The following is a 13,578-nucleotide window of genomic DNA, read 5'->3' as shown; positions in this document are numbered from 1 at the left end:
GAAGGTTTTGCTTACAGTTTTCTTCGATTGCAGGGGCGTGGTGCATCATGAGTTCTTGCCACAGGGTAGAACGGTCAATAAGGAATATTACCTGCAAGTTATGCGCAATTTGCGCCAAGCAATCCGCCAGAAACGCCCGGATTTGTGGAAGAACAAAAATTGTCTTTTGCACCATGATAACGCCCCTGCTCACACATCGTTGCTTGTGCACGAATTTTTGGCCAAAAACAACACACTAATGCCGCAGTCACCGTATTTCCCAGACCTGGCCCCCTGTGACTTTTTCTTGTTCCCGAAACTGAAGAGGCACATGAAAGGACGACGCTACGTTACGATTGAGGAGATAAAGACGGCATCAAAGGAGGAGCTGAACAAGATCACAAAAAATGATTTTTTGAAGTGCTTCGAGGATTGGAAAAAACTTTGGCACAAGTGTATAATATCTGATGGGGATTACTTTGAAGGAGACAAAATAGATATTCATGAATAAATAAATAATTAAAAAAAAAAAACACAAAATTCGCGATACTTTTTGAACAGACCTCGTATACTAAGACAGCTAGCCGAACGAGTAAACCAGAATTTCGATAACGTACTAAGTAGCACCGCGCAAAGTATACGAGAAGGAATACAAGACGCGCTAGCTGTACTTGAAGGTTCAAATGAAGAACAGCCCCTGATACACGTTGTAACAGAACGCGAATTTCCGTTTGAATGAAATCGGTAATAGTGTATTGCCAGTAACTTCACACGTTAGGCGACAGAGAAACTTGCCGCGTAATAGTACCATTACTGATGTGTCAGACAGAGGAGAATTTTCTTTAAATTCATACGACGCTAGTGTTTTCGATCCGAGCGAAGTACTTGATAACTTCAATATGGACAGGCGTACAGAACAAGATGTACCTCATATTGACGGTTCCGCGATAGATGAGGAAATTGATAGATTACGAACCACAGTCGCGCAGCGTAAAAACGGTAACATGGAGGAAAACCCTTTATCAAGAGGCAATAGGGGAGGAGAACGTGACTCCCTAGTGGAAGTCTTAATAGGTCAGATACAAAACCTCAGAGCCCGCGTAGCCGCATTAGACGAGAAGTTTAACGTACTACAACAGAATAACACGGAAAGGTTCACTAACGTACAAACGAGGCTCTGGAACAGAGACAGAACGTACGACCACATACCGACACAAGACCCCTTCTCAGAAGACAGTCACGCGTTGAATTCATTTATAACCGACGCTAACAGACAATGAATAAAGGAGACTAGGGACTTGATACCGACTTTCGATGGCTCCAGTGAAGAGAATCTTAAGGAATTCTTACGCGCCTGCAATTACGCCTACGCTTTAATACACCCTCGGAGGAAATCGCGTTAAGTATGGCAATAACCTGCACGAAATTGAAGGGACTGGCCATGACAGAAATGGAAAACCGAGATGTAACAACTTATCGACAATTGAAAGAAATACTAGGCTCGCAATTCGAGAAAAAGGTCAACTACACGGCTACAACGCGAATTTAATTTTTTACGGCAGAAGCCCGGAGAAGACGCGCGAGACTACGGAAAGAGAGTTGATAAACTTGCAGCATACCGGCAGAAAAAAAACCATACACGAATATATAAAATCTCAAGCTTTAATAAATTACCAACTCGGGTTAAATAATAAGCTGCAAATCATAGTACGATCCCGAGCTCCCGCTACGCTAGCCGAAGCAATCGCCGGAACTATAGAGGAAGAAAGGGTAAGAGGACTAACGAACTATTATAATAATCGGGAAACTGCACTCCCATATAATAGTCGATCGACGACACATCCGCGCGCCCGAGAAAACTAAAAAAGTTACGTTAGTAAAACTAAACTAAAAGTTAAGTTAATAAAACTAAACTAGATCCCCGACGTGTCATAAATGCGGCAAAATAGGACATCTAGGGAAAGATTGTCGTACTAGCCGTTACGCGAACCGATTTACCCTACCAACAACAAGTGAATACCTTCGCGTAAACGCGGTAAAAAAATATTGCACACACTGTAAAAAGATAGGACATACACGCGAAGAATGCTGGAATCTGCATGGGAAGCCGGCCAAACACGCTGCACCTAACCTCGATCGTCGCGAAGGGCGACAAAATACAAATATCGCCTCGACAGATAGGCGTGGAATGAACCAAGAAGGTCCAACCAATGAAAGCAAAAACAAAAACGAAAGGCAGGAAAGAGAAAATAAAGCACAAAGTGCCCAAGAATTTCAAATCAATCAAGTGAGGAAGGCAAAGCAAACACACGGAGGACTGGACTTAGTAATACTCCCGATAAACAAGACCAGACGAAGAAAAATTCCGCTCTTATTGGATACCGGGTCGTCAATTAGTTTTGTAAAAGTACGTACCTTAAAAGGGGAAACTCCTCTAACTATAGATGAAATAACACTGATCGGAGTAACCGGACACCAAGCAAGCACGCTAGGCAAATTTATAGCAACCATAAAACTAGGGAGAACAGTCCTACAGCACAAAATCTACGTAGTAAAAGATAATTTCCCCATCGAATACGAGGGAATATTAGGAGTAGATTTCCTGCAGGCGTATAACATGACCTGCGACTATCAAAGCAGGAAACTGAAAATTCTAGAGAAAAATTTAGGTTTGTTACCCCACCAAATATATCAGATGCCTACCCGAAGTGAAAAAATAATAAAAGTCACCACGAACGTAAATTCAATAGGAATAGTTACAGCTGAAGAGAGAAAACCTGGAGATTTTATTGGGAATTGCCTGGTAAAACCAAATAATTACACTTGTAACGTGAGCGTCATAAATACTACGGAGGATGCAGTCGAAATAGCCACCCCGTATGTGACCTTAGAAGACATGCCACATACTAACGAGAAAGAAATAAATCTAATTAATACGAGACAGAAACATGAATACAGGATGCAAACACGACCAGAAAAATTAAAGCAACTATTACGCCTGCAACATTTAAACTATGAAGAGCAAAAAACAATACACGCAATTTGTGAGGATTTCAGCGATGTATTCTTCCTCAAAGAAGACCATCTCACTCACACTACAGTGGTGGAGCATTGTATTGCTACTCGAGGTAATGTAACGCCGGTAAATATAAAACCGTATCGTCTGCCCGAGAAGCATAAGCAAGAAGTAGATCGACAAGTACGAGACATGTTCGATGCTGACATCGTTCGTCCTAGCACCAGCCAATGGAATGCTCCCCTATTGGTAGTGCTGAAGAAAACCGACGCGACCGGAAAAACCAAATTGCGAGTTGTGATCGATTTCAGAAAATTAAATGATCTAACGGTTGGAGATTCTTTCCCGTTACCAAACATAAATGATATCCTAGACCAGCTTGGCAATGCAAAATATTTCACAACACTAGATTTAGCGTCAGGTTATCATCAAATTCCAATGGACAAACAAGATAAGCATAAAACGGCATTCTCAACACCCACAGGACATTTCGAGTTCAACCAAATGCCTTTCGGATTAAAAAACGCACCAGCAACCTTTCAACGACTAATGAATATAGTACTAGCAGGACTACAAGGTATAAAATGCCTGGTATATTTAGACGACATCATCATCTATGGGTCCAGCCTGGAGGACCATAACAAAAAATTGATCACTGTGTTAAGGAGATTGCGCCAGAGCAATTTAAAACTACAGCCAGACAAGTGCAATTTCCTACGGAAAGAAGTTACATACTTAGAGCATATAATTTCAGAAAAGGGAATTTTATCCGAACCATCAAAATTAGAGGCAATACACAAGTTTCCAGTTACGAAAAAGGTCAAAGATATACAATCCTTTATAGGCTTAGCGGGATACTACCGAAGGTTTATAGAAAATTTTTCTGAGATAACACGCCCCTTAACAAAATTAACAAAAAAAGAAGCACCATTTGAATGGGCAAAAGAACAAGAACAAGGGTTCATAACATTAAAGGAAAAATTGACAACTGTACTAAAATATCCGAAAATCGACAAGGAATTTATCATTACCACTGACGCTTCGGATTACGCGATAGGAGCTATATTGTCACAAGGGCCGATAGGAAAAGACAACCCTATAGCTTACGCTAGCCGCGTATTATCTCGCGCAGAACAAAATTACGGCACAACAGAAAAAAAACTGCTAGCAATAGTATGGGCAGTGAAACATTTTCGCCCATATGTATATGGAACAAAATTCAAAATAATAACCAACCATAAACCGCTGATATGGCTATTTAACGTCACCGACCCCGGATAACGATTAATCGGGTGGCGACTAAAATTAGAAGAATATGAATACGAAATTATACACAAATCCGGACGAGCGAACACAAACGCCGACGCGCTTAGCAGAAATATAATACGACCTGTCTTAAAGATAGGCGCGCTGGAGGAGGAAGAGGAAAAAGACGAAGAAGAGGAATACGCTGAAGAAAAATATGCTGACGAAACAGAAAAGCCTCGGAACTATACCGAGGAAGAAAAAAGACAAATACTTTATGAATATCACGATGCATTTCTAGGAGGACATCAAGGTGTGCAAAGGACAATAAACAGGATACGGCAAAATCACCAATGGAAAAATATGGTGGCCGATATAAAAAATTACATTAATAAATGCGAGCTTTGCCAAAGAAACAAATTTTCCCAAAAAACTAAAATGCCTCTAGTAATCACGCCGCGCAAACCATTTGAAAAATGCGCATTAGGCGTAGTAAGGCCATTGACAGTAACAGGAAATGGAAATAAATACGTACTAACATTTCAAGACAACTTAACTAAATTCAGTAACGCGATACCTATAACAAATCAAGAAGCCTCAACTATCGCTAAAGAATTTGTAAACAAAATAATTTTGGAATACGAGGTCCCTGACAAAATACTAACGGATCAAAGAACGAATTTCCTAAGCAATGTGTTCGAAAACACTTGCAAATTATTGAGAATACAAAAAATACAAACAACCGCGTATCATCCGCAAAGTAATGACGCGCTAGAACACTCGCGTAGAACATTAGCAGAATACCTAAGACATTACATTAATAGCGAACAAATAGACTGGGATAAATGGATACCATACGCAATTTTTACATATAACACGACCCCGCATCCGAGCACAGGCTATACACCATTTGAACTATTATACGGACATGAAGCGACATTACCCTTTGTCGTATATCAAAACCTGAAGCTGCATACACCTTCGACGATTACGCTCAAGAACTCAAACAGAGATTACGCGCAACAAATCAGCTAGCAAGGGAACATGTCAAAGAAGAAAAAATGAAGAGCAAACGATACTACGATCAAAAAACAAAAGGGATCCATTACGAAGTAGGCGATAAAGTATTATTATACGATGAAACCATACGCCGAGAAAGATCAAAGAAACTCGACGCTATGTGGATAGGGCCGTATGAAATAATAAAAATACACTCTGATGTTAACTACATTATAAAAAGAGGTCGAAAAACCCTAACAACTCACGCAAATCGCCTAAAACACTACATTAATAACTAATGTAAAAAAAAAACAAACACCACATACGAGCGAAATACGACTACGAAGAAGAATAAATATCGGAAGAAGGCACAACTCACATTCTTCCTTCACTATTTAATTGCAGGATGACCATATTCAGTAGCATTATATACACAACGAGGGAGCTCCAAGAAAAGCCCTACATACTTCAAGAATTTCGGAATATACCAGGGCTATACTTTAATAAACTGGGACAACTTCACCAGGTAGTCGCAACTTGGAAGGTGGTAATTAAACTGGACATCGAATCTCTAAACCATCGCTATAACAAAATAAAAGAATATCTTCATCAAACAATGCTAACATGCCACTCCTCGCGCATATGTGCAAACTTGCGCAAAATTACAGAAAAAAATCTAGAACGAGTACGCAAAACAACAGACAGTATAAAAAATATATTTAAAAGCACCCCTAATTTACGACGAGGCATAATTGACGGAGTAGGCTCTATAACAAAAACCCTATTCGGAATAATGGACGCAAACGACGAAAAAATAATAAATGAACAATTAAGTCTACTAGAAAATAACCAGCAAACTCTAAAACATACGGTGGCAAATCAGTTACAAATTTTAAATAAAACAATAGGACACATGAAAACCATCGAAGAAACGATACAGGAAAACAATGACTTATTGATAACTAGCATAAGTAAACTTGCCATAAAACAAAGTTAATTTATCGAAGGGAAAGAGGTAAATGAACATTTTACAATTCTAAATGCAGAAATTACCGATCTTATGCGCGATCAAGAAAATATAATGATTTATCTAAATAACATAAATCAAGGAAAATTGCCACAGATAACACCGGTAGAAGAAATAATTAAAAATCTTAAAGAAACAGTAATACATCTACCTGAAAGTATTCATTTTACAATTATTCTTTCAGTAGAAAATTGGCTGCAAATAAGCAGATATATAACAATTAGCGCGTATTATAAAAAAAGAAATATATAAAGAATTTTACCAGGTGTAGAAGTATGAAACCGGAATTTCCCTATAGATGGTGTTAGCCATCAGTTTAGGGGCCGTAAGACCGCTTCTGCAGCGCCATCATCTAACAGCTGACGAAGATTTACAACACACAACAACCCAAGTTCCATACACCGGTATATTTTTCTATAATCTTAAACATGTCGAGTTTTGTGCCTACGAACTACGATTCGCGGACAGCATTGGTTTTTNCTGCTAAAACCTAGTGAAACCGTTAACACTGATCGCTACCAACAGCAAATTTTCGATTTAAATCGCGTGAAAAACGACCGGAATATGGAAAAAGGCAACACAAAGTCATTTTGCTCCATGGTAATGCCCCATCACACACAGCAAAACGGATCAGAGAAACGATCGAGGCGTTCAGTTGGGAAATACTAACGCATGCGGCTTATTCTCCAGACTTGGCTCCGTCCGATTATCATCTATCCGCATCAATGGGACACGCTCTCGCTGAACAACGCTTCAATTCGTATGAAAATGTACGAAAATGACTCGATAGCTGGTTCGCTTCAAAGGAAGAAATGTTTTTTTGGGGTGGCATTCATAAACTGCCGGAGGGGTGGAAAAAATGTATAAAAAGCAATGGACATTATTTTGAATAAAATATTTTTTATCATTTTTAAACAACAGATGTGTAATTTTTACAAAAAATTCCGGTTTCAAACTTCTACACCTGGTAAAGATACCGTTGATAACTTACCCAGCTTATGAAATAGTACAAGTAATACCTCTTCCCATACATGTTCATGATAACGTATTTGCACTGACAGACGTCATACATACAAAAATCGCTGTTAACACAGAAGGTAAAACATACCTAGTTTTGACCGAAAACGAGTTAAACAAATGTATTAAGTTAGGGAATCGGTACACATATTCTCACAATACCCCAATATATCGTATACACTCCGATTCACCCTGTGAGTTCCAAATGTACACCGCACAAAAAACACTCGAAAATTGTAATATTAATTACGTCAACATAAATCACACTGTAATCATTTCATTGATAAAAAACAACAATTGGCTGTATTCAATGCATAGCGCACAACCGATAATGACAGATTGTAAACATAATAAGGAATGCCGAGAGAAAACTTTAAAATTAGGAATTATCCAATTTCAACAGCAATGTAGACTTACAATAGAAGACACTATAATACAGACCCAAGAGACTTTTGAAATTAACGACATACAAATAAGTATACAAGAATATAATCTCACGTTTTCTCAAGAAATCACAGCGAATCAAAACAAAAACAACACAACACAAACTTTAACACTGAAAAAGGTAATACGGAACCCCGCGGAATTAACAAATTTAGGAAATAGATTGTCCGAAATACAGCAAGATCTAGAAAATCAAAGTTCTTTCCAAAAACATAAATATTTAATCTATTCAACCGCGCCGAGTGGAATAATCATTATAATTGTAATTATAGTTATAATACAGATACTAAGAAAATTACAAACCATTACAAAAAATAATGATAACACCATTGTTATAGAACGCCGCAACAGCGACATAAGACAAAAGATAAGAGTACATCGCTGTAAATTAAAAGAAAACCCGCCGTAACGAAATCAGCGAATAGAAATAAAGTAATTGGTAAAAAATCAAACGATTATAATAAAATATTGTACACGGGAAAAACTATTGTAAAACGAAAACGTCGTCCCTCCGTTTTCTCTCTCCAACGGGGGAGGGATGTTCTAAGCGCAACGATAAAGTATGTCAAAGACCATAAACGGGGCCACGGCTCCGAATTACCAAACGTCGCTATGCAGAAATGCAACCTGGCATTTCTACAATAGAGATATCGAAATCAGGATGGTCAGCGTCCTCATTTAGATGACGCTGACACATCAACACCGTCCCCTCTGTCTCAGGTTTGAATCTCAGCAGAGTAAGTAAATTCTCCACATACAATTTAAATTAAACTAAGCAGTTAAAGTCTCATACGTATTTTTTTCTAAAGAAAAAAATAAAAATATAATGTAAATAGGAACTTCTGTTTAAAAATTAGCTGATAATTAAAAAAAATATTTTTTGTTATTAGAAAATATTTTTTTGTAATTAGAAGAAATATTTCTTTGATATTAAAAAATATTCCCTTTAATTGACATCTTTTTCTTCTACTTGAAGCTTTATTTCTTCAAGTCAAATAAACATTTTTTCAATCTAAACAAAATATTTTTTCCAGAATTAAGAAACATTTTTTTTTATTAAAAAATATATTAATATCAATCAAATAATTATTTTGATAGAAATATATTAAATAAATCACTTTTTCAATCAAATAAAATTTATTAGGTTTTAATAAATATTTTTCTTAGAGCAAATAAGAAAAATATAGAATGAGCATCATTTAAAGTGTCATCGATAGCTTGAACGAATCTATTACAGAAATTATTTCATTTTATATATCTATAACAAAAAATAATTTCATCTTAAATCATATAGATTAAGTGATTTTGTTTAGGAATCTAATTCGAAAATTCGATTACTTTCATCTCATTCATAAAAATTGCTCACTACATGAAAGAATTGCTATTAAAATGAGCACTTGGACGATGTATTATGATAATTCTTTACCACCTTCAGCGGTAGTCATAATGAGACGACGATAATTCAGTCTGAACATTCAGAGAATAAATGGGACACAGGCATGTTTGAAATTAATGACATAAACCGGACAATGACCGGACAACTCAACGAAACATGCAGTTGAGCACGTACAATAGAGAAAGACCAAAATCTATATAGATTCAAACGTTTCAAGATACGTGTAAGTACATACAACATTGATAATGTTTCAGTATCTTTATAATTACAAAATGATTTATAATTTTTCTGATCGCGCAATTTGTCTTACTTGATTTTATTCTTATTAGCAAATATACAGCAATCTCATATTTTCTACATTTTGTCATGTTTGACCTTATACTATAAATACGTATATAACAAAAATTACATTTTATTTTTCATTATTATGTCATACTAAAAATCTATCAAATTTTCTTAAATTTTATACTAAAATATCGACTAAATTTTTTACTAATCGCGATGTCATTAATCTCGATTGGCAAGTAACACAGAGATATAGCCTGCCGATGTTTTCAATAACTGCAATAATAAAATAGTAAATAAAAAATGGATAATGATGATTTGGTACATATATTTATTATCAAATATTTTTTCTCCAATTAAGTTATAACAAGTCATCGACAGTACAAAACAATCAAATTTAAGAAATACTTTCAAAGCAATGTAAAAAATATAACAATGCACTTATTGCAATTTATGAAACTTACGCTACAAAACGTGGCCATTGTCAAGGGAAATGTTTTCCCTGCTGTGACGTAGAGTGGTTTATTCGCACGCAGCATTATTAGTATTAAGTCTTTTGCTAACTGTGGTTCGACAATGTACCACTCAGATTCATATATGGTACGATGCATTTTTTCAGACTGAAAAAACATTATTTATATACAGTATTAATTGCGGTCGATTATTGAAAAATTGATTTAATCTTGATTAAGGGGGAAGTCTACTGTGACAAGGGAAAAAACAGGCCGATTTTCCGAATTTTTTTTCTAACAAAATATGACTCGTACATTAAATTAAATTAAACCGTCATCTTTATTATATATTAAAGTGTTTGTAAAAAAATTTTCAAGTCGAAATATTCAAAATTGCCGTCGTGGCACTCCTTCAAGTGCAGGTCCGTTTTTTTTAGGTGCCCAAACGGTGTACATGAAATCTCACGTCTGGGTGATCTGAAACAAAAAACAAAATATGGTTATCATCTACATAGTATTGACTCTCGTCTGACGGAGGATTTTGTCGATAAAAAATTTTGGCGCCGAAAAAAAAATTCTTGAAATTTTTTTCTATTTTTTTGCCCAAATTTGATGTTATTATTGTTTATAACAATTACACAAAAAACGATATCAAAAAAATGCTCCGCCAGACGAGAGACACTATTCCAGAGAATATGTGGTTAAAATTTCAAGTCGATTCATTCATTAAAACTCGAGATATCGTGTACACCGTATTGAAAAACTTAGTTTCGAGAAAAACGCGTTTAAAGTTTCGGCATTAGTTTTTTCAATGAAAAAATCATTTTTAAGCTTCTTACCATTAATCGCCCATTCCTGCTTCATATAGTACACCTTCTTCTTCAAGGAAATCCTCTTCGAGTGCCGATCGTGCCGTTCTTCTTTCGATTCTTCCTTCTTTTGAAGCGTCGAACGACCGTTCGTTTGCTTGTGATATTCTGCGCTCGTCCACGGTGTTGCATAAATTGAAGGCGTTTGGTCCAATTTTGATGTTCATAACGTCCATCATTTTGAGGATACTGGAGTAGCCTTCATTGAAAATGCTCGCAGCACAATACGACGCAATATCGACGGTTTTTGCGCCGCTGAATGTTTGTTTCAAAGCTAACGACCAGATCATCTGTTGAAATCGCTTCTAACTGACTATAAAATATATCTAGTGACATCTGTTGATTGACTTGGAGTATTAGAAATGTTAGAAATTGAATTGCAAGTCATTACGCTGTATCCGCCGAACAGATAGAAATTTGCCGCAGGTACGCGTTTCGGAGCGCTTCGGTAAAAGGTCGAAATTTCAATGAAGAAAAATTTAGCCGGCTATAACACCTAATGTACCTTATTTTAGAGGGTTCAAAGTATTTTTTAAGCCAATAAACAAAAAATTGATTTTTTGAAAATTTTACAGTAGACTTCCCCCTTAAAAAATTGATTTCGTCATATGGAGAAAAGTTGTAATGTACTTTAAGACTATATATTAATTATAATATTGTTTAACTATTCCTGTTTATAAAAAGAGATTATACAAAATACTTTAAATTGAAGGAATTGATGATTCTATGTATATTCCCGTCGTCCCTATATATATTAAAGTAACAATGGTATTAATGCACTTACTTGCGTTACGAGAAATTCACCTGCCACACAGTAGAGACACATGTGCAACAAAACACATACACTAGCGGCAAGGAACCAAATCAATTGCATAACTGATAAATGACCTCCTTGATTAATAACCTAAATTGTCACAAAACAAATGCTTGATGCCACAAAGTTTGTGCCACATGCAAAAATTACGATATGAGAAACGACGATTACATCGCAACATGTTGAAAAAATTCAGCGATTTGGAAGTAAAAGCCCCGAATTATCGACAAAGAAAAATATTAAAATATATAATTCAGGACTTTATTTTACTTACATTAACTATTAGAAATCCTTGAAGACAAAATAGTACACCAAATAAAAAGAACAGACCGAGCAGCATTAAATGAAAAGTATTATCAATTATTTGGATAGATCTGTAATTGTAATTTTCTCAAAAAATTAATTTCATTCCACATCATATTGTTAAATATATACTATAGTCACATTTTTTAGCATAATTTAATTTATACTTAGAAATCTCTTTAACTTAAGAACCTGATCAAGCGGATGTGATCTTTAACATTGTATTTCAAAGCCACCTTGTAATTTGTGTTTTTCCCCAAATTTGCTAACCGCGTCTGCAAATTCTTCATCTGGCCACAAATGTGCAGAATTAATGATCCAAGGAAGGTGTCTACCGCAGTGTAAGTGAATCCCGACAGTGTCTGCCCGATCCCTTGCATCAGAAACGTCAATTCGTACTGTGGACTTTTGGATACGTCGTATATATAGTACGATTGTATTGACAAAGGTTTTCCAGGGTCGGTCAGGTTCGTCACCTGCCTGAGTGTCAATCCAAAATACGGGAGAACGATACCAATAACTAGTGTTGAAAGTATCATGAGCCCACCGCACATGGTGAATATGCGACTGATTCTGGCTTGTTGCAGCATAACGTTTCGTTCTTCTTCTATCTTCGTTTTTATCCAGTCCTTCGTAATCATGTCAATTAATGGCATTAAGGCTGTAAGGAATAATAACGAATGTGTCATGTTGTTTGAAATATGTAGATACACATTTTTTTTAACCCTTCGACCGCATTGTGAACATTTCGGACACTTCTTAAAAATCGCTCGCACCGCATACAGAGTCATATTGACTTTATACGTACGAGTCATATTGACCTTATACGATTTTCTAAATTCCATACCTAAAAGCTGTAAAAGAAGAGGATGACAAAATTCTAGAATAAAGTGTAACTCTTCTATTTTAATGTTTAGTCATGCATTCGTAGAAAATAAAGTTTTAAGTTACTAAAAAAAAATCGAATTTAAAGAGTGGTCTCGCGAATGATAATGCTTTACTTAAAAAATTGTAATTTCTATACATATTATTATTTTAATCTACAACAGTAAAGTGATGATGTTGAAAGATAATTCTAATAGAAAAAAATATGATTACAGTATGCGTTTGAAAAAAAATTTTTTTTCTGATCATTGAAAATAGTATTTCAGAGTGCCAAAAATAAATGTTTATAAATAAATATTTTTATGAAACAAAAAATATATTTATTGTAGAAATATCGGAAATTTATTTATTAAATTTATTCTTTACTTGCAAAATGATAACACGCATTGTTTAAAAAAATAATAAATTATATATCACATTTTACAGAACGCGTTCACGTAGGTTACATGTCATGTGACGATGCAAATTTTTGCTCGTTACTTAGGCCGTAGCCTGGCCGAGGAAGAGCCGGAAACTCGCGCCTTCTCGTAAGCGAAGGCGACCGAGTTAACAGATTTTTGGATTCGTATACAGTTAGTGCATGCAATATGACCCGCGGTTACAATATATTTTTTTTTGAGTATAAGAAAACCCCGAGCCAGAACACCGGATAAGAGGAAATAGAAAGGAAATGGAGCTGCCAGGAGGAGTCAAGGACGCACGAGAGCAAGGGCTCGAAAGGAGCGGCTACAGCGACACGCGGAAGGATGGGGAAATCTTCGCGCGAACGAACAACTGGTAACGAACAGCGGGGATGGCTACCTTGTGCTAAGAGAGGCGCAAGACCCCGTGACCGCAGATTATACGA

The 13,578-nt window shown here is 36.1% G+C and overlaps 1 protein-coding gene and 1 long non-coding RNA gene across 2 annotated transcripts in view; both read right to left on the bottom strand.

The window, feature by feature from the left end:
- Positions 1-9,630: 9,630 nt before the first annotated feature.
- Positions 9,631-13,578, bottom strand: part of LOC106740990 (odorant receptor Or2-like) — a 5,938-nt gene continuing 1,990 nt past the window's right edge. The window contains exons 2-6 of the mRNA XM_014612574.1: positions 12,039-12,507; positions 11,818-11,917; positions 11,514-11,633; positions 9,873-10,028; positions 9,631-9,684 (exon numbers count right to left, since the gene is read on the bottom strand). Of these exons, the coding sequence (XP_014468060.1) occupies positions 9,631-9,684; positions 9,873-10,028; positions 11,514-11,633; positions 11,818-11,917; positions 12,039-12,507 (899 nt within the window). The remainder of the gene's footprint in view (positions 9,685-9,872; positions 10,029-11,513; positions 11,634-11,817; positions 11,918-12,038; positions 12,508-13,578) is intronic.
- Positions 10,298-11,016, bottom strand: LOC106741242. Its single transcript, XR_001374164.1, has 2 exons — positions 10,700-11,016; positions 10,298-10,337 (listed from the first exon to the last, which is right to left on the bottom strand). It is a non-coding gene; the product is annotated as an uncharacterized LOC106741242 (long non-coding RNA).

Source organism: Dinoponera quadriceps, unplaced genomic scaffold, assembly GCF_001313825.1.
Source record: "Dinoponera quadriceps isolate SergipeBrazil2010 unplaced genomic scaffold, ASM131382v1 scaffold61, whole genome shotgun sequence".
Lineage (NCBI taxonomy): Eukaryota > Metazoa > Arthropoda > Insecta > Hymenoptera > Formicidae > Dinoponera > Dinoponera quadriceps.
The sequence above is the reverse complement of the archived record's forward strand: the minus strand, read 5'-3'. Positions and strand labels throughout refer to the sequence as shown.